At 47.8% G+C, this 26,693-nt stretch overlaps 1 protein-coding gene across 6 annotated transcripts in view; it reads right to left on the minus strand.

Moving 5' to 3' along the window:
- LOC123588318 (mediator of RNA polymerase II transcription subunit 15) overlaps nt 1-26,693 on the minus strand; it is a 69,411-nt gene that overhangs the window by 15,587 nt on the left and 27,131 nt on the right. For 4 of the 6 annotated variants that reach the window (XM_045459128.1, XM_045459133.1, XM_045459129.1 and 1 more), the window contains 6 exons: nt 16,438-16,489; nt 14,671-14,700; nt 12,960-13,172; nt 4,231-4,478; nt 2,795-3,121; nt 1,589-1,714 (listed from right to left, as the gene is read on the minus strand). In XM_045459128.1, the coding sequence (XP_045315084.1) occupies nt 1,589-1,714; nt 2,795-3,121; nt 4,231-4,478; nt 12,960-13,172; nt 14,671-14,700; nt 16,438-16,489 (996 nt within the window). Of the gene's footprint in view, nt 1-1,588; nt 1,715-2,794; nt 3,122-4,230; nt 4,479-12,959; nt 13,173-14,670; nt 14,701-16,437; nt 16,490-16,716; nt 16,900-26,693 lie in introns of those variants that run through there. The other 2 variants (XM_045459131.1, XM_045459130.1) reach the window with 2 other exon arrangements.

The following is a 26,693-nucleotide window of genomic DNA, read 5'->3' on the forward strand; positions in this document are numbered from 1 at the left end:
TGGAAATAATCTCAAGGTCCAAAAACAAGATGGCAATTAAGGACAGCAGGATATGTTTATAATAAGCATTCATGTATGTACGTACACATATACATCACACAGCATAAAATAACATTAACTGAGGATTTTTTTTTTTTTTTTTTTTTGAGAGAGAGAGAGAGAGAGCAAGTGGGGAAGATCTGATCTGTGATGCGTGGGAGGGAGGTGGACACCACTCCTGATAAATTTGAAGGCACGTGCCTCCTAAAAGCAAACCCACCCATAAACACTCAAGCAATGACCCCTTCCTCCTCCCCAGCTATCAGTGTCACAATCTTCCCAGTGTCCCCACTGAAAAAGAAGAGTCCTGGGCCTACTTTAGTTGTGCCTTAGCAGCCCTCTGCACTCCAATGAGGGGGAAAGAAAGTTAAGTATCAAGGTTACTCTATGGGTGACTGAGCCCACAGTCAAGCTCCCACGCTGGCTGGGCTGGGTCCTCCCCAAGCAGAAGCAGAGAGGAGAGTAACCACCAGAAGAACAGCCCTATACACGGGCTCAGTGCAGGGTATTGAGTGCAGAGAACACATCTGCTTTAGGTCTTAGCTCCGTGCAAACACCTCAGGTCCCTCCACTCGCACACTTCTCAGGCAGCTTCCCATGGACTGGAGCAACATGGCTGAGACCAGACAGGACCCAGTTTGAGCCTCCCTCACAGTGAGATGTCATCAGACACTGACAGAACACGCAGCATCCCAGAAGTGCTCAACATGTGGTGCTGTGCACCTGACAGGGACCTTGGCTGACTTGCTGGTAATGAGCAGGATAGGAGCACAGCAGGGGCAGCGGCGTGGCACCCCAGCTCAGGGCAGCACCTGGGCAGGTGGCACTTCACCTAGCAGGTCTGTTCTATCTAAAGCCAGTACTCTCTTCTGAGCCAGTGTTCCCACTGCCAGGTGGAGACAGAACCAAAGCCCCAGACTAGATGCCTCTTCTCCCTGGCACCAGCAGGATGGGGGATCTGTGGAAAATCATGAGGCCCAATCTCCAACCCCAAACACCATTAAGAATCTGGCCTCTACCAGGAAAGGCTGGGCAAGGCCTATTCCATCCCATCAACATCCAAAACACAGAAGGTGGGCATAAAGGGCCTCAGCTACACTTCTCAGCGCAGGGGGTAAGCACTGGGAAAGTGCTGGGCAAGGGGCTGCAGCACAAGCCCACACAGTCCACTAGAGCCAGGCGCCACCATACTTGTGCTCTTCCGTGTCCAGAATGCTAGTGCACACCTGCCACCAGCCCTGCACTCCAAGCTGAGGAGAGGTTGAGGCCACAATGCTACCCTCTCCAACGTGTGTTCTCAGAGGAGGAGGGAAGGGGGAAGATGAAGGGTGTCTGAAGAGAGGTGGGGAGAATCCGGTAACACCAAGCCAGGCTGGCCACCTTGAAGACCCTGTGGGCTGGCTCCTAGACTGCCCATGATCCAAACAACCAGGACCCTCACTGTAGAGTGCCTGAAATCCAGCTCCATGCACAGGTGGACATGTACCTGCCAGTGCCTACAGAAGCCCTTGGCCCCAAAGGCCCTCACCTGGGTTCCAAAAGCCCTCACCTGCACTCCGGAACCCACTATCTGGGAAGCCTGAGCTGTTGGCACCGCTGTCTGCTGCTGCACCTGGGGCTGCACCTGCTGCACCTGTTGCACCTGCGGCTGCTGCACCACCATTGGAGCGCGGACCTGAGGGAGGAAGGGAGAATGCGATTTGGAGCCATCCGGGGCACGTGGTGGAGCACCTACTACGTTGGTGGGAGCTTTGAATCTTGCAGCTTATCATGAGAAGGGATGGGATTGTCACGACTTCACTGGCTGTGGTATCACCTCACTGGCTTTACCTTATCCCATAGCTGATTAGAAATGTCCCACACCAGTCTGGCTCTGAGCCAAGCCCCACCTCCTCTGACTATGATGAGAACCATGGCCCTCCGACTGGGATGTCACCATACAGCCACCACTACCATTTACTGCTGCAAGCAAAGCGATGACTCCCAAGGCCAAGTGCACAGCCCAGCCTGCTTGACTTCTGGGCCAAGCATGCTGATGGTCTACAAGAGCCCCACCTATGAAACCAGGGGCTAGTCCCCAGGTGACAAGTGTGACCATACTTTGTTCCTCAAGATCCTCCCCAGCTTCCAGCTTGGCCCTGTGGGTCTCCTATCTGCCCGCCACTCAGTTCAACATGGCCCATCCCTTTCCACTCAATAAGTGAAAAACAGAAAAGGCCATGAACAAGTAAGCAAAAAAAAAAAAAAACTATTAAAATGGCCCCTTGACACAGCTCCGCCTGACTTGATGATAATACTGTGTCCTCCATGTCAATGTCACCAACTAGATATGCTTTGTACAGAGATGCACAATAAGACTGACAATTACATGATTTCCTATTAATCCCCTTCCTCAAAAATCTGGTAATGACAGGGATCTTCGCTCAAAACGTAATTCTAAGCAGTTAGCAAACCCACAGTGAATGCTCAATGAGGCCGCACACCCTCTCGCACAGTGAGAATATGCGTGCTGCTGTCCACCTGATCACCCAGTCTTAGAATGCCATGGCCACTGTGAAATCAGCCATGCTACTTGGAAGAAAACTCTCGCCCAGCAGAGGCAGTGCCTCCGTGCAGGGTACAGCAGCTCTTGGAATGCACTCCCCCCTTGCCAAGCTGGATGCGGGAGCCAGCATGGGGCCTTCCCCACCTATGTCCAAAGAAGCCCCAGAAACAGCTGCCGGCCACACGCCCACCAAAGGCCACGGGTACTCACAAGTTTCAGCTGTGGCTGGGCATACAGCATCTGTCCAGGGAGGGCCGGAGCCTGTGACACCAAAGGCTGGGTCTGTGACTGCGCCTGGAGCTGCGATGGCTGGTTCTGAGCAACTGGTGGCTGCTGGGGCTGTGGCGGCTGGTGGTGCTGTGGGTGGTGCATCGGCTGCAGCTGCTGGGGCAGGGTCTGGGAAGGGGGAGGCTGGGGCTGCTGCATCGGTGGCTGCTGTAGTGGCGGCTGGGCCTGCAAAGCTTGCTGCTGCTGCTGCTGTTGCTGCTGCTGCAGCTGCAGCTGTGCCATCCGCTGTAGCTGCTGCTGCTGCTGTATCTATGGGCAGAATAAGCAGTACTCGGTCGGTTATCCCATCTGCCTCTGGGCCCTGTGTCAGCCTTGCCCCCAGGAAGCCTGCCTGGGCTGCTCTCACAGGACACCGAGGACACACCCAAGTTTGTGCCTGTGCCCTGGTCACCAGACACCAGCTGCACCTGAGCCTAAGAGAATGAAGGTTCAAGGGAAGTATCCAGAGGGTTTAGGAAGGGTAACAGAGGTGTGGCCCCATCGAAGCTGGGATAAATGCTCGGGTGGCTGCAAATCCCTCAGGCCTCTCCAGTGATGCTTGTCTGGTCACTAGAGTGGGAAACTGTACAAGCCTTGGGAAGATGGCCAGTGTATGCTTTTCAGGATGAGGAGAAAAAGTGAGGCTGAGGGAAAAGTTGGCTCCGGGGAAGGGGGCCTCCAAGACCCAGGAGGGTGGCCACTGGGAAATGGAGGCAGCAAGCCAAGGCCTGGGGAGGGTGGGAAAGTGGAGAGATCCGCTCAGGCCTTCCCTCCCTCAACCAAGAGCAGACCTGACGTTAGATGCTTAATACGTCTAGATGCTGCCTGCCAACAACGGGAGGAAGAAAACAGTTTCTTTATAAGCAGGGCTTCTAATGTGACACTGCCACCCCCCCCCCCCCCGCAGAGAAATGAAGCTCGATTAGAGCTGCGTCCAGGCACCAAAACACTCAAGAGACAAAACAGGAGGCATGCAAGTACTCAAAAGAAACACGCTCACAGAACGGCTCAGGCATTCCTGCATTGTGGAGTGTTCTTCTCACTTCTTGCTTCAGTTAACTCTTACATGAATCGCTTGCACCCAGAAGCCTCCACAGATCTAGCCCTCCACCCCCGGCACGCAGTAGGCCCGCGGCCAGAGGCCAAGCCCAACAGAGAGGACCTCCTTGTGCGATCCCAGCACCCTCCTAACAAGTTGGGGCCTATCCCTCCTCCCTGCTCCAGGCCCTGCGGGGAGCCCCCAGACAGAGGAGGAAGCCCGGGCACCAGGCATCAGAAGGATCTGCAGCTGCCTCTGGGCCCCCGCACCCAGCACTGTGGCTGGCGCACATCCAGGGCTCAAGGACCACGGGAAGAGGCTGAGCACGGGCACCTAGTACCTGCTGCTGGTTTTGATGATGCAGTTTAATCAGGTGTTGCTGCTGCTGCTGCTGGAGCTGCTGCTGCTGCTGCTGTACCACCGCCTGGAACTGCTGCTGCATGGCATTCTGCTGGGCCTGGAACTGCTGCTGTTGCTGTTGCTGCTGCTGCTGCTGCTGCTGTTGCTGCTGCTGCTGCAGCGCCACCTGCTGCTGCTGGAACTGCTGCTGCTGCTGCTGCAGCGCCACCTGCTGGAGCTGCAGCTGGGCTGGAGGCAGAGTGGTGAATCAGGCGGGGCACGCGGGGGAGGCCAGGGCGGGGGAGGCCAGAGCAGAGGCCGCTGTTGTCACAGCTCTGCGGACAGGGAGGGCGGGGAGACGGCCCGCAGCGCCCACAGCCGCTGGAGCTGAACACTCCATTTGGGAAAGACAGACAGATGTGACGGGCAGCATTTGTGTTGATTACGGACCTTCTTAGGAATTTCTGTACAATAATAGAGGAAAGAAAAGGGCCAACAAGCCCAGCCTCTGGCAACCACTGAGCTACTTTCTGTCTCTATGGAGGTGCCTATTCTGGACATTTCTTATCAATGGAATCTCACAGTATGTGATCTTTTGTGACTGGATTCTTTTGTTGAGGGTAATATTTACAAGGTTCACCCATGTTGCATGAGTGTTTCATTTCTTTTTATTGCCAAATAGTATTCCATGGTATGGATTTCCTACATGTTGTTTATCCACCAGCTGATAGGCATTGCTTCTGCCTTTTGGTGGTTATGAGTCATGCTGATATGAACAAACATCTACAAGATTTTCTGTGGTGCAGTTTCTTTTAGGGAGATGAAAATGTTCTAAAATGGACTGTGGTGATGGTTGCACAACTCTGTGAATATACTTAAGGATCACTGAATATTGCACTTTAGATGGGTGAACCATAAATACGTGAATTATATATCAATGAAGTTTTCTTTTTTTTTTTTTTAATGTTTATTTTTGAGAGACAGTGCAGTGCAGGCGGGGTAGTGGCAGAAAGAAGGAGACAGAGGATCTGACGCAGGCTCTGCACTAAAAGCAGAGAGCCCGATGCAGGGCTTGAACTACAAAAGGTGAGTTCATGACCCAAGCTGAAGTTGGATGCTTAACCGACTGAGCCACCCAGGCACCCCAATGAAGTTGTTATTTAAAAAATAAATAAATAGATATAATCCAGAGAGACCCTTTGTATGCTTTGCCCAGTTTCCCTGATGGTACCATTTTGGAAAATTATAACATAACACAATCAGGATGCATTTTCATTTGTGTGGGTGTGTACATTAAATTCTACACAATTTCCTCACCAGGATAGAGTCAGTCACCATCGAAGTCAAGATACTGAACAGTTCCAACACCACAGGGATCCCTTGTGATGCCACCCCCTTCAGCACCCCTGGCAACCACTAAGGTGTCCTCTATTTCTAATATTCTGTCATTTCAAAAATGTTATGTAAGTGGGGGCTATACAGGATAACTGGCTTTTTCATTCAACATAATTCCCCGAAGATCATCCTGGATGTAACAAATATCATTACTGCTTTCCTTTTTACTGCCAAGTCGTATTCCATGGTATACCTATCTCTGTTCAACCATTCATACCATAAAGGACATTTGGGAGTGACTGCTACCATGTACATTTGTGTACAGGTTTTTGCAGGAAGGTAAGTTTTCACGTCTCTGGGATAGATGCTCAAGAGCGTGACTGCAGAGTTGTATGTTTAATTTTTATTATTAATCTTTTTAAGTTTATTTACCTATTTTGAAAGAAAGAGTGGGGGAGAGGCAGAGAGTGAGGGAGAGAGAATCCCAAGCAGGCTCCACCCTGCCAGTATGGGGCCCGACGCAGGGCTCAGTCTCCCGAATTGTGAGATCACGACCTGAGCTGAAACCAAGAGTCAGACGCTCAACCGACTGAGCCACCTAAGGCACCCCTGTACATTTAACTTTTAAAGAAGCTATATCATTTTACATCCCCACTAGCAATGTATGAGTGATCCAGTTTCTTCTCATCCTTGCCAGCATTTCAGAGTGTTATTTTAGCCATTTTACTGGTATACAATTTTTTTAATCTTCTTGTTATAACTTTTTTTTTTTTAAGATGTATTTAAGTAATGTCTCAGTCCAACGGTGGGACTCAAACTCATGACCCTGAGATCAAGAGTTGCATGCTACACTGACTGAGCTAGCCGGGTGCCCCCACAGATGTCCAATTCTTTTTGGTTTGATGTATATCCAGCAATGCTGTGGGAGTGTAGAGTGAGGCTTGCTTTATGGTTTATTCTTACAGCTGTACCACTGCCTTTCATTTACATTCAATCGCACATTTCCTATCTTTCAGCAGGAAAGTTTTGTCCATTCACATTTATTGTGATCACTTGTATTTCTCAACTTATTTGTGTCTGTCTTCCCTTTTTTAAGCTTCTTTCCCTCTATTTTTGTTTTCCAGATTTACTGAAGTATAACTGACAAAGTTTTTTTCCTTTTCTGAAATATATACATTTTCAAAGATTTTTTTTTTTTAACGTTTATTTATTTTTGAGACAGAGAGAGACAGAGCATGAACGGGGGAGGGTCAGAGAGAGGGAGACACAGAATCTGAAACAGGCTCCATGCTCTGAGCTGTCAGCACAGAGCCCGACGCGGGGCTCGAACTCACGGACCGTGAGATCATGACCTGAGCCGAAGTCGGCCGCTTAACCGACTGAGCCACCCAGGCGCCCCTCAAAGATTTTATTTTTAAGTAATCTCTGCACCCAACGCTGGGCTTGAACCCACAATCCCAAGATTAAGAGTCACATGCTCCACCAACTGAGCCAGCCAGGCAGTCCCTGAAGTATATTTTTGTTGGATGGTTGGAGCTGAATTTTACATGTTGTTTGGATTTTTACTTTTTTCTTACTCAATTTTTTCCCACTGGTTTGGAATGTACAAACTATGTATACTGTTTCAGCAATTCCTTTTTTTTTCTTTTTTAAAAAAAGTTTATTTATTTTGAGACAGAGAGTGTGGGGAAGAGGCATAGAGAAAGGGAGAGAGAGAATCCCAAGCAGGCTCCATGCTGTCAGCACAGAGTCTGATGCGGGGCTTGATCTCATGAACTATGAGATCATGACCTGAGCTGAAATCAAGAGCTGGATGCTAAACCAACAGAGCCACTGTGGTGCCCCTCTTTTTCCTTTTTTTCAAGCAATTATTTTTTCAATTTCATCAGGCATACTTAACTTACCATACTTAACTCCAAACTTAAACTTTGTCCATATTTTTAACTTCTTTCCCAAATACAAGAACCTTAGAACCCTGCTTGGGATTTTCTCTTTCTCCCTCTCTCTCCCTCCCCACCTCCCCTGCATGCAACACAAGCTCTTTCTCTCTCTCAAAAACAAAACAAAATTCTCTCTCCCTCTGCCCCTCTCCCCTACTCGTGAGCGCTCTCTCACGCGCGCGCTCTCTTTCTCAAAAGTAAAATAAAAGTAGGTTTCACAGGTACTGATAGACCTGGTATTTATCCTCAATACACCTCCTGACTTCCATTTAGTATGGTCCTTGTTTATCTTTTTACACCCACACAGCACACTTCTATTAAGAAGCAGAACAGGGGTGCCTGGGTGGCTTAGTCAGTTAAACATTTGACTCTGGATCTCAGCTCAGATCTTGATCTTAGGGTTGTGAGTTTAAACCCTGTGTTGGGCTCTATGCTGGACGTGAAGCCTACTTTAAAAAAGGGGGGCAGGGGGAGGCAGGCCAGAATAATGACAAGAGGTACAGTCTCTGAGCCGGACTGCCTGGACTCAAATACCAACTCTGTCACTGCTCTGTGCCTCAGTTTCCTTAGCTGTGGAAAAGAGACAATAATAGTACCTACACTGAACGAAGAATTAAAAATCTGTTCTAGGTAAAACCCTCAAAACAGTGCTTGGAATGCAGCAAGTCTGTATGGAGTTAGCTGGAAGCATTATTATTTTAGAGAGGTGATTTTTGTTTACACCAAGGATTCTCAACCTTGTTCCTCCCGACATTTTGGGATAGACAATTCTATGTTGTGGGGGGCTGTCCTCCGCACGAGAGGTTTAACAGCATTTGTAGCCTCTATGCTACATGGTAGGAGTGCGCCTGCAGTTGTGACATCCAAAATGTCTCCAAACATTGCCAAATAGCCTCCAGGGTACAAAACGGATGAGAATCACTGGTTTAGATTCACACACGCTTGCTACCTTATATGAAAAAAAAGTCTGTTCTCCCATTTTACACCTGGCATCACAAGAAAGATGGTATGAGAGTTAAGAGGAAATGGTGAACAAATAAAAAACCTTTCAGTGAAGGTCTCCTGAGCTTTGTTTATCTAAAATGTCTGCTTCCCCCCCAGTCATTGGGAGTTTTGCTGGCATACAACTGTGGTCAGCAGCTCTATCCCCAGGGCTCTAACAACTTCCTACTTTCTTCATGACACGATCACCAAGTGCTCTGAGTCTACGTCTTGCTCCTTTCTAGAAACTGGCTATTTCTAACATACTCTTCTGGCCTATGGTGTTTGTGGCTTTCCCCAAGCAGGTTAAGGCATGGATGCCTTATTTAACCTGCATAGGACTGCAGGACTTTTCCAGCTACCATCTCTCCTCATATACTGGTTGGCTTCTGTTCTCTCTCCATCTGGTCCTTTTATTAGTTGTTAAACTCTGATTTTATCCTCTGCATTTCTTACCCTCCTATTTTCTTAGTACTTTTTAAATGTTTATTTATTTTTAAGATAGAAAGAGAGAGGAGACAGAGGATCTGAAGTGGCTGAAGTCAGGCACTCAACCGACTGAGGAACCCAGGTGCCCCACACCATCCTATTTTCTTTCTTTCTTTTATTTAAATAAATGCTTATCCATTTTTGAGAGAGAGAGAGAGAGAGAGAGAGAGAGAAAGTACATGTGAGTGGGGGGAAGGGGGCAGAGGGGGGGCACAGAGGACCCAAAGCAACCTCTGCATTGACAGCAGTGAGCCTGATGTGGGGCTCGAACTTATGAACTGTGAGATCATGGGTTGAGCTTAAGTTAGACACTCAACCAACTGAGCCACCCAGACGCCCCATTACCCTCCTATTTTCTATTTCCTCCTCTCTGGGCTATATTCTAGGTAATTTCTTCAAATGTTGTGTCTAGTTCACAAATTCTTTCTTCAGTTGTATCTAATCTGCTGCTCAGGAGCACCTGGGTGGCTCAGTCTGTTAAGCATCTGACTCTTGATTTCAGCTCAGGTCATGATCTCATGGTTCAGTTCGTGGGATCAAGCCCCACACAAAACAGAGCCTGCTTGGGATTCTCTCTTTGTGTCCCTCCCCTGCACATGTGTGCACTCCCTCTCTCCCTCTCTCTCTCAAAATAAATACATACATACATACACACACACACACAAACTTTAAAAAAAATCTGCTATTCATTCATCTCTATCTTCTCATTTCAATAATTTCATTTTTTAATTTTTAAAATGTTTTTATTTATTTTTGAGAGAGAAAGAGAGATACAGAGAGCAAGTGGGGGAGGAGCAGAGAGAGAGGGAAACACAGAATCCGAAGCAGGTTCCAATGCAGGGCTTGAACTCACGAACCACGAGATCATGACCTGGGCCTAAGTCAGGCGCCTAACCAACTAAGCCACCCAGGCGCCTCTCAATAATTTTACTTTTGTTTCTACAAGTTCTACTTGGTTCCTTTTCAAAAAATTTTTTTAATGTTTATTTATTTTTGAGAGAGAGAGTGTGTGTGTGAGCCGGGGAAGAGGCAGAGAGAGGGAGACACCGAATCCAAAGCAGGCTCCAGGCTCTGAGCTGCCAGCACAGAGCCCAACCCAGGGCTCAAACTCACAAGCCACAAAATCATGACCTGAGCCGAAGTCAGACACTTAACCGACTGAGCCACCCAGGCACCCCTACTTGGTTCCTTTTCAAAGCTGCCTCATCACTCCACCAGGTATCCCGTGCTTGTTCAGTTGGAATTCCATCCTTTATTTCTGTAATCAGGCCAAGCCCATAGTTAACAATTATTATGTGTGTGGTCCCTGAGCATCTCCACATCTGTTTATTGTTTCTGTTCCTCCTCATAGTATCTCTTCTTCCTTTCAGGCCTGCTGGTCTTTATTTGTGGTGCTCAATGCTTGATCTGCAATTGCCACAGGCCTAAACTGGGAGCATTCTCCAATCTGCCCTTGCTCCTGGGGGAACTAGGGATGCCAAGGGCTCCGGCACAAATCCCACTACTCAGAGGGATGCGAGGCTTGCTTTCCCCAATCTTGCAGTGGGCCAAGACATGGCTGGGCAAAGAACTTCCCCTACCTTCTGCTGGCCCAACAATCCAAAATGCATCTAGGATCTAGTTGTCTAGAAGGACGAGGGTTCCTCAGCATCCAGTCTGTCAAACAGACAGAAATAGGACTCATTTTTAAAGCTGGTTTTACAGGTATATGATATAAAATTCACTGAGGAACAAAAATGTACACAGTGAAAAGTCTGTCTCCCTTCTAATGCTTACTCAAGCCCCCGGCCTCACCTACAGTCAGCAGTTTGTTTCCATGACTAATTCAGGTCACGTGGAGACTATCACAGCGTGTTCTGGACTATCCTTTGAGAATCCTTGCAAAATCTCTGACCCAGGCCCTGTCCTGAAGCTGCCTTAACCACACAGTGCCATTTGGAGAAACTGTGAGAAAGGAATTAACAAACGTCCATTGGGCCACAACACCTATTTCGCGTAGACCAGGCAGACAAGAGGTCCAAGGCAGAGAGAGAGGGATGCTGACAGGCAGCAGCAGGACATGAAAGTAGAGAACTCACATCACATCAACCCACATGAAAGACCAGGTCCCTCTGAAGCTGAAAACAGGATGTGGGCCAAGGTCAGACTGGGGAGGGTGTGGGCAGGATACCCAAACTTTGCCAGTGAACTGACAAAGTCTTAGGAGTGAAACTGCAAGGCAAATAATGGTAGCATTCTAAACTCCTACACTTTAAAAATGACTTTTTATTATAAAATGTAAGCTGTGATAAAAAGAAATCAACCACTCTGTAACATAAAAAGGAGTCAGAACCAGTACTTCTCCTGAGCATCCTTCCATAAGCCGCCCCATGTATGTACCAGATATGCTGACAAGACAAGAGGGGACACGGAAGCTGGAGAAGAATCAAGCAAAGAGCTAAGAGTCAGGTGGCAAGGTGTCAATAAGGGGAACAGAACAATGATCCAAGAAAGAAGGGGATGTCTGGGGATGGAAGGTTCCAGTCCAAGAGTGGGCAGAATGAGCCTCCACGTGGCATCTGTGAAGAGCAAAGTGATGCTCGTACAGGAAACTTGAACAAAGAATGGGGGTGCTCGGGTCAGGCAGCCTGGGCTCGACCCCAGCTCTAGTGGGCAAAGCAGAAGCAGGGACACTGCCTTCTTTGAGGGTTACTATGAGTGATGCATGAGAAAAATACATCGACACATCACAACCTGTACATGAATCAGGGTCACAGAAGCTTTATTTGCAACAGCCAATCCTGGAAACAACCTGAACACCCTTCAAGGGTGAATGGATAAGCAACCCGTGGTACACCCAGTCCATGGAATACAATTCAGCAATGAACAGGAACGACTTACTGAGGCAACTTGGGAGAATCTCAAAGGCATTATGCTGAGGGGAAAAAAGTCAGTCTCAAAATGTCAAACATTGTGCGATTCCATCGATGTAACACTTGCAAAGTGACATAACTATAGAGATAGGGAACAGATCAGCGGTTGCCAGGGCTTGAAGTTGGAGGAAGGGTGTGATTATTAAGAGATAACACAACAGCTTGCTACTGGTGATGGAACAGCCTTGCATGCTGACCCTGCTAGTGATATCACACATGATAAAGTCTCATAGAACTACACGCACGTAAGCTCGTGGGCAAGAATGCATGTAAAAACTGGAGATGTCAGAAAAAAGGCCACCTGAGTTAGCAGCATTGTCCCAAGATTCATTTCTCGGTTTTGACAATGTACTAAGAGGTCAGCATTGGGGAAGCTGGGTGAAGGGCACACAGGCACTCTCTGTGTCATTCTGCAACTTCCTATGACTCTTAGACTATTTCAAAAATAAAAAAGGAAAAAATTAACAAAGCACTTTGCAGTACTGAAGTACACTCTGCATACTGAATTACTGGTTATGAAAATCAAACATCCAACAAGACAGGCCCTGGAAAGAGGAGGGAGACCCGCGCTACGCACCCATTCCCAGCTGGAGTAGCTGCATGGAGGGGACAAGGGGCTGTGTTCTGTAGAGAAGCGCCAGGAGGGCAAGGCACATCCTTCAGGGAAGGAGGGCAAGGGCAACACTGGAAGGGATGGCTCTTGAGATGGAGGTCTTCTGGGGGTTGTGGGGTGCCGAAAGCACCACTTTGTGGCTGAGAACAGCCTGAGACATAACTGTGTCTATTTCAGCTACAAAACACAATCCCCCCGGATGGAGTCCCAGACCACCCCGACCTCTTCTGAGTCCTCCACTCCTGCCCAGGGGTAGGAGGAGGGCCTCAGTGTCACTTAACCCTTTTGATAGTCTGAAAAAGTTTTGGAACTTTTTCTCTCCATACACAACAAAGATAAAAAGACAGAGCTACTTGGGGAGTTTCTCCACGCTTTCCTCAATACCATCCTAAGCAAAGGGATAAAAATGTACATCGCCTGCAAAGAAGGTGGCAGATTCTCTGAGAAGCACAGTACTCACTCTGTGGAGCTGCTGTAGACACAACAGCCATGCCGTGGGGGGCCATCCCCGAGGTGCCAGGGGGCGGCTGCCCTGAGAGGGGCATCGGCTGCCCCATGGTGCCAAGGCCACCCATCCCGCCCAGGGATTGTCCTGGGCCCCGAGAAGGCATGCCGATTCCAGCTGCTCCTGCAGCAGGCCCACCAGTCAGGCTCTGTAGTGCATTCATAGGGTCTGTGGGAACACAAGGGCACAGCGTCTCAGCCAAGTGCCTGCTGAAACGCAAGTCTCCGAAGGTTATGAGGCCTCACAGAGCACACACTTCCTCCCACCTCCAGGCACAACTCCCTCAAAGCCCCAAGCAGTGAAAGGTCAGAGTCCTGGGAGCCTCTAGGCCTCCAACCGCGGAGGGGCCAAAATGTCAGTATCTCTGTCACTGCTCTTGAACAGGGAGCACATCTCAAACCCTAGCCTGGCTTGTGCCAGGGTCCTATTGTTGAGGTATAAACAAGCCCCTTAAGGTATATAGCAGTCTCCACCCCTCCTGGCTGTATACCCCTACGCTGGGTGAGACACAGCTGGGAACTCCAAAGACAGCAAAGGACAGCAGGCCCTTCTTCACAGTAAGAGCAAGCCTGGGGGCCAGAGAACTGAGGGGGGGCACAGACAGATGTTCTCCCAGGGAGATTACAAGTCTCCTTGCACACCAGAAGCCCACCTCTACTAAGTCTGTGCAGAAACCCCACTAAGGAGTTCTCAGGACACCACACTAAAACAAGCTAAGGTGTGAGGGAGGCGTGCAGAAAGAATCCACAGAGTGCCACCAGGCACAGTGATGCTTGCCAGTAGGCAGGGGACTCAGCTCAGTGAGCAATGCTATGACCTGGAACAAGGAGCCCAGGGCTCTTGTCAGAACAATATAGACTCACAGCAAACAACTACCTACAGACAGGTATGCCCCAGCCAGGTCAGCCTGCGCGGAACTGAATGCTAAAGAACCCTATGCTCTGATGCCAAGAACTTAGACATTCTCCTGGCCACACGCTCTTCATCCCATCTAGCCCTGGGTGGCTGAGAATCACTGCACATGCCAGGAGGGGTAGCCCAGCAGGGAAACAGGGCCCACACAGACAGGTGCAGCCAGCTTGGCTGAGGCAAGCATGGGCACCCAGCATTTACAGCTGTACTGCCTGCAGTAAGACAAATAGCATGCCAGGCTGGCTCCCTTTGTGACAGATCAATGCTCCGTCGGCCATCAAGGATTCGCTAAACCCCTTCACTGGCAGCTCAGTCGGCAAGACCAGGGCTGAAGCAATACAGTTCCCATGAAACTTTGTAACTTAAGGAAGTGAATTCATAGCTATTCTCTAAAAAATATACTACCGATTATTATACTAGATATACCATAATAGTTTTCTTACAGAGAGCTCAACATTTTAGATACTGTGTCCATTATTGTGTGAGTTTTTAAACATCTTTTTGCTGGACAAAAACAGTATTTGAGTGACATGGGATGGGGAGGTCTCATCTGACTGCAGTCTGCCAGGAAGAGGAAGCATGGAGGAGGGGCGGGCGTGGCTCAAAGTTCTCACGGCCAGCCAGAGTTCTTTCTGTGAATTTTCTCCTCTCATAACAGCTTAACCCAGACCCACGCAGCATCCACAACTGCATTCTTGCTCCCCCAAACCCAAGGTTGGGATAAAACTTTAATTCAAACAGAAAAAACTCTTACCACTGACGGAAGCTTGAGATTTTTTGTTATCTGTATTTAAGAAAACAAAAACAAAAAACAAAGTAAACAAAATTTTACATAACCACATATTTCCACAGTAAGCCAGCTTTGTAGGCATTTGCCCAGAGGTCATTTGCTGAAACTAAACAGAAGATAAGATACCTCAGAGCACACGTGTGTTTGCGTGTGCATGTCTGTATCCACTCCAGGCAGAGCTGACACTCAAGGGTGTCTGAGGGAAGAAGGTACAGAACTGCCCATGGTCAACCTGGGGCCTCAGAGAACTGTCCTCCACCCTCCCCCCTGCCCCCAGTAGAAGCTTGCCCTGGGCCTACTCTGGCCCTCCATCCTTCCCGGGATCAGGGTCTCAGCTGGGGCCCTGAACAAACACAAGAACTGTAGGGATCCACAATGGGCCCAGAATGGTGTCCAGACCTCCACAACACCTTTTTCAGTCTGCCCTGATGAGGAGGCAGCATCTCCACTCTCTACTATGAGGAAACTGCGTCTGGCCAAGGCTGGCTAAAAGCCCCACCTAGCTGGCCCTAGCACCAGGGGGCAAGCACTGCAACAGGGCTACCCTCTCTGGGTGAGGCAGGAGCCGGCGAGCGGGCCAGGGACACGCCTGGCCCCAGGGCTGTGTGCTGCTATGCCAGGCTGCCTCCCAAACAGGCCAGGCCAGCCCAGTCCCGACAAGCAGAGCCACTTGCCAGGACAGACCAAGGCATCTCATCCAGACTGCTCATTCCCCAGGCTTCTGGTTCCAACAGCTTGTTCTAAACAACATAGGGCCTTCCCAAACACAGCAAAGAAAGTGGAATCAAGTGAAGTTCATCTGGCCGGCCATTCTGGGAAAAAGTGTGGAAAGAAGCAAAATCTATGGGCCACACAGGGGCTCTGGGGTTCACAACATCTCCTTTTTTCTGAGATCACTAACACCATAGCCACCTCTACAAGCACGAAGAGAAGCCACTAGACGCGCCAACTGTGTGCTGCAAAGACAAGCTGTGTCAAGAGGAGCCCATCTCCTGTGGTCACACAACTGCAGGCAGGTAGGAGGCGCTGCTGGCTGAAACCTCAGAGCGCTGAACCAGCCTGGTTTCCTTTAGAGACTTTAGATACGGTGACCATCCAGGAACAGTAACTGTCCTCCATGCTTATGCATAACACACAAAAGACCACCAAGACCCCTGAGCCCAGTCTGCAAGGACACACACTTTTAAAGAGCCATGGCTGCTGCCAGGCTGGGCTGACAGGACCCTAGCAGGACCCTGGGAAGCAGAGCGGGTGGAAGGCAGCAGGCACCAGGCGACCCTCACCAGGGCAGGGAGCCAGAGGCAAGACTTATGAAGTTCCAGCCTGACAGGAACACACATTTGGGTCAGACCCCCATGGGCCAATAAAGCCAACTCCTAGGGAAGGAAGTTTCTTTTCCAGGGTAAACCTGGCTTCTTTAAGAACTGCCTAGAGACAAAAGCCACAGTCTTTTGAAAAAGAAGATTAAATGGACAAGCAAAAATAGCAGTCCAGACCACTTGGAGGCTAACATTTCCATTATGCCAAAATCAGCATTTTTGAGGTTGAAGCTCTGAAGAGGATGGGAGACGGAATCAAATGCAAAGCAATGTCGAACTTCCCAGAAAGCAGGAGCTTTTTACACAGGCATTCTGCCTCAGGCACTGTGGCCAAGAAAGCCCCCACCACCCCAGGAAAGGGCCAGCCTCTCCTGGCAATCAAAACCACCCAGAAATGTAAAATTTTACTTACGAATGTCTCGAAAATGGATAATAAGCCTGGCCACGAGAGAAAGGTATTCGTCCTAAAAGCAAAAACAGGAAGCAGTTTAATCCCAGGTGAAGAAGTGAAGTCATGTGACACCCCTTCCCACCCCCTGCACTGCTGTGTCACTGAGTTGAGGGTTCTTCCTGAAAGGCTGCCGGCTCGCCTGGCTCGGCCTCCTCTGGAATCCATCTCTCAGAGAAGAGCTGACAATGCTCAGCTATAGCAGGCCAACAAAAAGCACAAAGAAAAAGCCAAGAGGGATACCGAGAGGCGTCAAACCGCTGCTCCTTCCACTCTGCTGCAAAGGCTCAACGGAGAGGACGGCCAGCCAGCTCAGGCGCCCCTCCTCTCACAGGGGGGACAGCAAGTCCAGAGGGGATGAGGGGCCAGCTTGAGGTCACAAGGCACATCAGCAGTCGACATAGGCAGGCCGCTTTTGTCTTTGCACTATTTGTATCCAAGTACTTTCGCTTTTAATACCCGGCCTGTTGCTCTTTCACTGCTGACGTGCTTGCATGCAAATCTGGCTGTGCGCCCCTGGCTGCACTTTTCAGAGAAGCTGTGTTAATCTGAATTTACTGCACAGGCAAGGGAGAAGGCGCAGTGCCACTCAAGGGTGGCAGGTGAAGGCCACTGCCGAGGGCCCGCTTTTTCCCAGCTGCCGGGTTTCTGGAACTGCACAGCAGAGCCTGCCTTCTACTGATTGACCTCTTTGCGACTAAGGACACTCGCTCCCAGGTGTTTTGGGGAAATCACTACTGTGAGTTTGTCCTGTGGTCAACAAAGGAATGTCTGAGTTAAATTCTTATTTCAGCGAAGCTGTACCATCCTTCCCCTCCTTGAAATGCCCGTTCCTCTGGCAAGGCAGCCCCAATAAGGCAAAGCCTTCATTCTCCATCCTGCTTGCATGACCCTCCTAAGTCACTGTGACACAGAGAGGCCACTAGACAGTAGGCTGATGGGATGACACCCACACAACCCAGAACCCAGCTGCGTGCAGCACCTGTGGAGGTACTACCCTGGGAACACATGCCAGTGAACTCAGGCACAAGAGTAAACCCACTGTCTTAAGAACACCTTTGGGGAAAAGTGGTCTCAGGTGAATGAAAAAATATAAGCACACTTTCTAAATCTTCATTACTCCTCACTCACCCCCAAACTTCACCCCACCACTCTTTTTTGGCCAGGGGAATCAGCAGAGGCAAACATGAGGGGAAAAGGCCTGGGGAAAAGGCAAAGTTGGGATAAGAACCTGCAAAGGGGGGCAGGTACAAAGAGAGGGACAGTGAGCCTCTCCTGGAGCATAGGGACATTTACCGGGTGTTGTCAACATTCCCAATTTCCAACTCCTCCCACCAATTTCCAGTAGGAAAGACAATATGCTGAGGGTAAAGGGAGCCCCCCTAGAGCCGGGAACTCCTGCCTATGGATCACCCGGTCCTTGAAGGACAGCAGTGTGGTGAGCAGGGAGCAAGGAGGTGGCGGGCCTGAAGGAAGCTCAGGAAGTAAGGCGGCCAAGTACAAGGGGACAAAAATTGGGAGGTTGCCAGGTCAATGTCTGACATCTTTTTAGGGCCTTGGGCCATCTGTTAAATTGGGGATACCTTAAAAGAACTTGCTGAGTTTTTTCTATTTCCATAAAAGATAAAACGAAGGGTGACCGTGTGGCTCAATCGGCTGAATGTCCAACTTTGGCTCTGGTCACGGTCTCGCAGTTTGTGAGTTCGAGTCCTGCATTGGGCTCGTTGCCGTCAGTGCTGCCCACACAGAGCCCACTTCAGATCCTGTCTCCCCTCTCTCCCCGCCCCTCCCCCACCTGTATGCACTCTCACTCTTTCTCTCAAAAATAAGTATTAAAAAAGAAAAGATAAAATGAGGAAGCAGGTTGAAAAAGCAACTAGATACTTTACTCAGACACAAGATACAATAAAAATGGGGCTCAGGAGCATGTCCCCAAAGCCTTGAATACAGAACCAGGATTGGGTACTCAAAGCCCTACTGCAGTCCCTGGCCCAGAGCTGGATGGCCAGAGTGGTCTGCTCCTGGCTAAGGCCACCCCACTGCCAAGTGAGTAGAGTGGAGGCTCTGGGGACCAGACTAGACCAGCCTGAGAAGGCCTGGGGCGCAGATCTGGCCACCTGACAGTAGACATGGGCACAGAAAGCAGTCACGCGGCTGCCAAGAGGTTTTCTTGCAGGTTAAATACATCTCCAAATTTCTCGCAAAGCCAGGCCACCCAGGAACCACTAGGAGTGGAGCGCTGCACATCTGCTGCCAGTGTTCCTCCCTCAGTAGACCCTGGGGTCTGAGACTGCACCGCTCACGTCCCCCAGGGTGGGCTATTTTACTCCCATGGCTCCTAAGTCATAGGTGCTGACTGACCTTCCCTGGCGTGCGAATTCTCAGATTCTACTACTCCCTTCTGCTCCAAAGCACCCCACCTCTCCAGGACTGTTACAGAGAAAGGGCTGAAGAGCGTGTGATGTCCCTTGCATTCGCTCAGTCTTTATGATCTGTCCCGCTCAACATCAAAAATCTAAGTGTCAGGGCTGCACGTGAGGTTGGGTGTTACCAGACCAAGGCAGTAACAGCTAATACCCTGGCATTTACGTGGTGCCAGGCACAGCTCTAAACCTTTACATGTATCAATGCTTTTAATTCTTCCAACCACCTACTGAGGCAGGTGCGTGGTGCCCGGTTTGCCAATGAGAAGATAGAAATGTGGGGAGAAAAGCTTTATACAGTTCAAACCCCAGCTTGACCCATGTAAGTCTAGCATGAAGGCCCAAACGACAAGGGTAAAAGATGTCTCCCCAACAGGGATGTGGAGGGAGCAGCAGGAGCAGGGACACACACAGGCTCCATATAAAATTCTAGACACCACACACTACACACTATACACTACCTTTTGTATAAGACATGGGGAATCTGAATACATATGTATGCTTGTATCTGCAAAAAGAAATGTTGGAAGGATAAACCAAAATCGAAGATTAACAGTTACTCCCAGAGGTATCAGGGATTGGGCTGGAAATGAGACTTCACACCTTGTTATATGGTTTTCACATTGGAAGCATGTACATTTAAAAAAAAAAATCAAATTCAAGATAATACTAAACCAAAAGAAAAAGTACAATTCCTAAAAATTCAAAATAAACTGAAACATATGAGTTAACTATCAAGATGGTGTCAAAATCATACAGTGAAAAGAACCCTTTGAGAGGTCACTTTAAAAAAGAAAAAGCAAACAAAACAAAAAACTGCATGTCCTTAGTGTAAGGGATACATTTTAAGGGCAAACAGAGCTGCAAAGAAATCTTAAACTTCATTCCACATTTTGTTATTATGTTACCAATATTAGTGGTAATATTAGTCTGTTTATTCCAAAGGTATTTTATTTTATCTTGAAGTTTTAAAACTTTTTTAGTAATCTCTACACCCCAAACATGGGGCTCAAACTCACAACCCCGAGATCAAGAGTTGCATGCTCCTCCGACTGAACCAGCCAGGCACCCCCAAAAGTATTTTAGAGTAAAGCAAGTAATTATGCTAATATTAGAAGCCAAGATATTCACATTAAGAGAAAAGATACATGTTTAAAACGAAAGTAAAACCCTGTAAGGTTAAACTGGAATGGGAAATATCAGTGTGAAATTACGGGGTTTTTGAGGTTGTCGCTGTTATCACAAAAATATATTACTTCTTAGCTCTCTTCGCAAATAGGTGCAGAAGCCATCAGCACCAGTGCCCACACGGCATGCTCTAAATACCATTTCAGCCTCAAAAAGGAACCAGGGCTCCATAGAGGAACGGCCCATTCGGGGACCAAGACGCAAGTAAGCTGCAAAAGATGAAAGAAGTCATGATAAGGGGCCCTAAGAGGGACAGGAGGGAGCTTGGGGGCTGCCCCTCCATGAGGAAGGGAACACAGAAGCATCAAAATGAACCACTGCAATGGACTGAAATACACGAAATGCACAGCCCCAAGCTCCTAATAGTCACAGGAAGAGAATCTACCCTCATTCTCATTCCCAAGCCCTATTGATCACCTCCCCCCTGGCAGGGTGGGGTGGGGGGGGTGGGGGGGTGGGGGGGAAACCAAGGGTAGCAAGTCCTTGGGTTACAAAGGGACAATGGACTAGAAAGCATCCCTGGGGGGTTCAGAATTGGCTGTGTTTCAAGCAACGAAGGATCCCTGGTTGATGAAAGAAAACCCTTCTTTGCAGCAAAATTCCTTGTAATAAATGTGTAAGGAAAGCCAGAATTAAGGACAATTACCACTTTGCAATACCCTATTAAATGGTGGAACATGAGGTGATAAGTGGATAGGGAACTTTTAGGAGAAGAGTCAGGCTGTCACTCTCTGAACTCCTGACCAGCTGTCGTCTTGTGGGGAAATACAAATACATGGCACCACCTTGGACATATTCTTGCTAATGAAATCACTGCACCCTGGGCTCTTTCCATCTAATACTCCGTTTATAAGAAATATGGGGTAAAAAAGAGTGAGTCAGGCAAACACGCACGCCAATGACTCTGCCACTTAGGATTCACAAGGAAGTGAGGAACCTGGCAGAGAAAGCTCTGTATCATCTTGGAGAAGACACGTTATCATCAAAAATAGTATGTTGGTAGATGAATGTGAAGGATGTTTCTGGGGAGGGCTCAGAGGAAATGAGAAACAGAGAATCCTTGTTAGCTAGTGACAGGAAGTTTAGCTGTATCCTACTTGTGGGGAAGGCAGAACTTGTAAGCAACAAATTTGGATATTCGGCTGAGAAGACTTCCAAGCAAAATGTTGAAGGTCTGGCCTGCTTTCTTCTTGCTGCTCAGAGCAAAATGTGAGAAGAGAGAGAAACTGAGGGAAGAACTATCAAGCAAAATGGAACCTGGACTTGGTGGTTTGGGAAACTCCTAGGCTACCCAAATTGCTAAAATGAGGAGATTCACTGTTAGGAAGGTGTGCTCTGGAGAAAAGGCCAAGGGTGTGGCTTGACACAAATTTTGCTAGTGCCAAGGAGACTGGGCACAGGATTCACGAATCCCCTCAATTATCTCACAGAAGCCAAGGCCAGGGAAGAAATCATACAGGAAAGACCCTGGTCTAATGGGGTGAATCCTGTCACACACACAGGAGACCCACGAAGGCATTTGAGTGTTACACCAGCAAAAACAGTGCCAGGTTGGCCTGAAAAGGAGAGAGACTAGAAGAAATCAAAGAAGGGTGTCAGACTCCCAAAATTCTACAGGCAGAAAACAGCCTGATAAAATCACTCAGCTGCAAACATGTGCTATTCCTTAAGAAAAGGAAAGATGACCACAAGGGCAAAGTTTTAGGCCAAGAGGCCAAAGCCAACAGCCCAGAGACTGGAGTCTCCAAAGTCTGGTAATTAGTTACAGCAGCTACAGGAAACTAATACACTCTTTCTATAGGCTCATCTGTGTTATAGCATGTTTCAGTTATTTCATTTTTTTATATGGCCAAATAATATTTCACTGTATGGAGATACCACTTTTTCTCTATCCATCCATCAACTGATACACATTTGGATTATTTCTACTTTGGGCTATTATGAATAATGCTATGAATACTTATGTACAAGCTTTTGTCGACATTTGGTAACTGTTTAACTTTTTGAGGAATCATCACAGTTTTCCACAGTGACTGCACCACTTCACATTCCATCCAGCAACGCAGGAGGTCCCAATGTCTCCAGTCATCATCAGTGTGAAGTGGTATCTCACTGTGGTTTTGGTTTCCATTTCCCTCTGACTAACGATGCTGAGGAGCTTTTCATGTACTTCTTGGCCATTTGTGTATCTTCTCTGGAGAAATGTCTATTCAAGTCCTTTACCTTTTTTTTTCTTTGAATTAGGTTTTTTTTGTTAGAGTTGACGGAATTCTTTATATACTCTGGATACCAGTCCCTTATCAGATAAATGATTTGCAAATATTTTCCCCCATTCCATGTGTTGTCTTTTCACTCCCTTGATGGTGTCCTTTGATGCACAATAGTTTTAAATTTTTTTCTAATAGTTTTCATTTTGATGAGTCAAACTAACAGATTTTCTTTTGTTGCATGTGCTTTTGGTGTCACATGTCAGGAACTGTGGTCTAATCCAAGGTCACAAAGATTTATGCCTGAGTTTTCTTCTGTTTTATAGTTTTAGCTCTTATATTTAAGTCTTTCACACACACATTCTAATTTCTGTGTATGGTGTGAAGATGGGACCCAACCTCAATATTTCATATACAGTCATCTAGTTGTCCCAGCACCATTTGTTGAAAAGACTGTTTTTCCCCACTGAAATCTTTCAGTGCCCACGTTAAAAAAAAAAAAAAAAAAAAAAAAATTTATTAAGAGTAAACAGAAAGACTTACAGATTCTCAATTCTACCTCATTGATTTGTAAGTTTATCCTTATGCTAGTATGACATGGTCTTGATTACTATAGCTTTGTAGTACATTTTAAAATCTGGAAGTATTGGGGTGCCTGGGTGGCTCAGTTAGTTGAGTGTCTGACTCTTGGTTTTGGCTCTGGTCATTATCTCCCATTCCATGGGGTTGAGCCCCATGTCGGGCTCTGCACTGACAACAAACATGGAGTCCACTTGGGATTCTCTCTCCCTCTCTCTTCCCCCCCTCCCCTCCCTCGCTCGCATGTGCACACCCCCCCCAAATAAATAAATAAACTTTAAAAATTAAATTAAATTAAATTAAATTCAGAAGTATGAGTCTTCTGTGTTCTTTTCCAGAATTGTTTTGGGTATTCTGAATCCCTTGAGTTTCCACAGGATCAGTCTGTCCACTTCTACAATGTCTGTCTGAAAGTTTTCCTCAGATACTGAGAAGTGTATCAAATCCCAGAGCAGGTGCTCCAGAGCCAGTGTTCTTGGCAACAGGAAGCCTTTGATAAGTACTGCATTGTGAGTCATATATTTTAACATTTTATTTTTATACATTCTGAAATATTTTAGACGTACAAAAAGTGAAAAATTAAACAAATGCCAGTGGTCTCCTTACCTAGCTTAAATTTAAAAATAAGACACAGGGGATACCTGGGTGGTTCAGTTGGTTAAGTGTCTAACTCCTGGTTTCATTCAGCTCAGGTCATGATCTTGCAGTTCCTGAAACTGAGCCCTGCTTGGGATTCTCTCTCTCCCTCTCATTCTGCCCCTCCCCTGCTACATACATACATACATACATACATACATACATAAGGGTGCCTGGGTGGCTTTGTTGGTTGAGCATCCGACTTTGGCTCAAGTCATGATCTCACGGTTCATGGTTTGTGAGTTTGAGCCCCGTGTTGGGCTCTCTATTGTCAGCATGGAGCCTGTTCCGGAGCCTCTGTACCAACCCCCTCTATGCCCCTCCCCTGCTCACATGTGTGCTCACTCGCTCTATTTCTCTCTCCCTCTCAAAAATAAACACTTTTAGGGTCGTGAGCTCAAGCCCCACGTTGGGTGTGGAGACTACTTTAAAAAATAAATACAGACAGACCAAAAAATAAAAATAAGACAGAAAAAAAGCAAGTAAGCAAATGAGCTAGCCCTCCATGCTACCACTGACTCACCCTACATCTCAGTTTCTTCACAGGTGAACTGGAGAAAAATGTCACACGGACTAGACCAAGAGAATACTTCTCTCAGTGCCTCAATACATGCTACTGCAGACATATCTCGTGAAAATCAAACAATCAAAATTGACAGTTAAGCTTCTGAACAAATATGTTTACTAAGGATGGTGCAGGAATCCTGACTATCATGCATTTAGACAGAATGGAGTAAAGGAGCACTGCCTACAGGACCGTCCTCATGAAACAGCTACACCCAGCTAGGCTTTCCTAGCAGATCTCAGTGGCTGTTAAGAAAATGCTTATCTTGGGGCACCTGGCTGGTTTACTTGGTAGAGCATGCGACTCTTGATCCCAGGGTCATGAGTTCAGGCTCCACATTGGGTGTAGAGCCTGGGGGGGAAGGGAGGGGAAAAGGAGGGGAGGGAGGAGGGAAAAGAGGAAGCAAGAGGGGAAGGGAAGAAAGGTAGGAGGAAAAGGGGGAAAGAAGGAAGAAAATGCTAGTCTTTTCATGTGTTCACATTTTTCAATGTACACAATTGTGCTTTTCTTAGCTCTAAGATGCAGCGCTTCTAATGCCTGAATTCTTGGGCAGTCCAACAGGTGCCCATGGACAGCAGAAGGTATATTCAGATTCAGTCAAAGCCAGACTCTGGGCTTGTGAGGTCCCTCAAAAAGGCTAAAGGTAGGTCCGACTTCAGCCAGGTCCCGATCTCGCGGTCCGTGAGTTCGAGCCCCGCGTCAGGCTCTGGGCTGATGGCTCGGAGCCTGGAGCCTGTTTCCGATTCTGTGTCTCCCTCTCTCTCTGCCCCTCCCCCGTTCATGCTGTGTCTCTCTCTGTCCCAAAAATAAATAAACGTTGAAAAAAAAAAATTAAAAAAAAAAGGCTAAAGGTAGGAAAGCATCTCCTTTTATCAGATGTACATAGGCATCCTCCTCTTCTCTTGCTGGGAGTGTGACTGGGCCTGACTCTATTTCCCAGGCTGTGCTCATCCCTATTTATTCCAGCTGGTTGGCTGTTCAGCTCAGGCCCTCCTCTTTGATTACTCCTAAGGTAGCTTCCCACTTCTGATGCTCACAGCTTCCCTGGTCCCCGCATTTCACTTTGGCCTCCCGGTGGGGGTTTAGTTCTGTACTAGTCCTTTCTACACTGTAAACCAGAAACACGGACTACTTTTGCATAAGACTATATTAAATGCAAGTAAGTAAATGAGTGTTTAACTTCTACACTAATTTAAAAACAACCAAGTAACAAGCAAGTGTTCAGAACTGCACCCAGCCGTAGTAAGCATCTCTACATGCTGCTGCTGTAGGTGTCGACACAGAGGTCCCCAGACCCCTGACTGTGCTCTCATCCAGTGGATGCCAATCTTCCCAAACCTTCAGAGGCTGGTTCAAGTGTTTGGAGATGAAACTACCACAATAACCCACCATCCCCGGGTACAATTATTTTTGCTTCCATCAGCCTCCTTTAGGCAGAGAGTAGTCCCATCTGTAAGAATTAAAGGTGTTAAGGAATTAAAGTGGCTGTTTGGGTATCTTTCGCCTTAACGGATGGGAGGCAGTAAGAGAAGTGGCTAAGAGTGTGGTGACACCAGACCATCTGGCTCCATTCCTGGCTCTACCCCACCTAGATCTGTGAGCTCCTAGATAAGTTAGCTAGCATCTGTATGCCAGAGACTCCTTCTCTGAAACTGGGGACAGTGGTACTATATTTGCATCATAGAGCTGATGTGGGATCACATGAGCTCACACGTGAACCTTGCAAGGGGACACCACTTTACAGGGAACAAATGGGAGTCTGGCCATTAAACCTGGATCCAGCCAATGATAGAATGGGCAGGGCTTTAACTTGGGGTGCTAACATCCACACTAGAAGCACGAGCCCGTGCCAGGCAATTTGGTGTATTCTTTTTATTTTTTTAAAGTATTTATTTATGTAAGTCATCTCTACACCCAACGTGGGGCTCAAATTCACAACCCGGAGATCAAGAGTCACACACTCCTCCGACTGAGCCAGCCGAGGGTCTCTGGTAACTTCTTCTAAATGAGAGCACTCAAGATTTTCCTTGCCTTGAGAGATACACTAGGCAACCTGAGGTGCCCATTTAGTGCCCCAGTTCCCTTCAGGGTGGACACCTCTGGACCGGCCAGCTTGTCAGGATTCCCAGGGAAGGTCAGTCCCTTCTCTGTGGCCTCTTCCACCTCCCAGCCCTTCCTAGAATCCAGAAACAGAAATTACTCTCCTTCATCTTTCTCTCTGCTCTGGGGTTCCACTTTTTCAATTCTTTCACAGTTGTTCTAATGGAATCTCAGGTCAGAGGTGCAGGTAACAAGAGTGCCCCGGCTGCCATCTGACCAGTCCTCAAAGAAGGGCCTCACTGCACTGACTGGCTCCGGCTCTATGAGGAGCCTAAGCAGTAGTAAAAAACTGGCCACTCGACAACAGTGCCTAAGGAGCAGGTCTGTCTCTGTAAAAAAGACAGGAAATTTCCAACACCTGTTAAAAAAACAAAAACAACAACAACAAAAAACCTCTTCCAAATAGCTGGGGCCTCCTCTTGGAGTTAGGGATTTAGGACAAGCTTGGTCAAAGGAAATGGACTGCTGTTGTTAAGATCCAGAGTGTGGGCTGCAGTGAGGCAGAGGCTAAGAAGGTGAGGG

This window comes from Leopardus geoffroyi, chromosome D3 (assembly GCF_018350155.1).
Source record: "Leopardus geoffroyi isolate Oge1 chromosome D3, O.geoffroyi_Oge1_pat1.0, whole genome shotgun sequence".
In the NCBI taxonomy this organism is placed as follows: Eukaryota; Metazoa; Chordata; class Mammalia; order Carnivora; family Felidae; genus Leopardus; species Leopardus geoffroyi.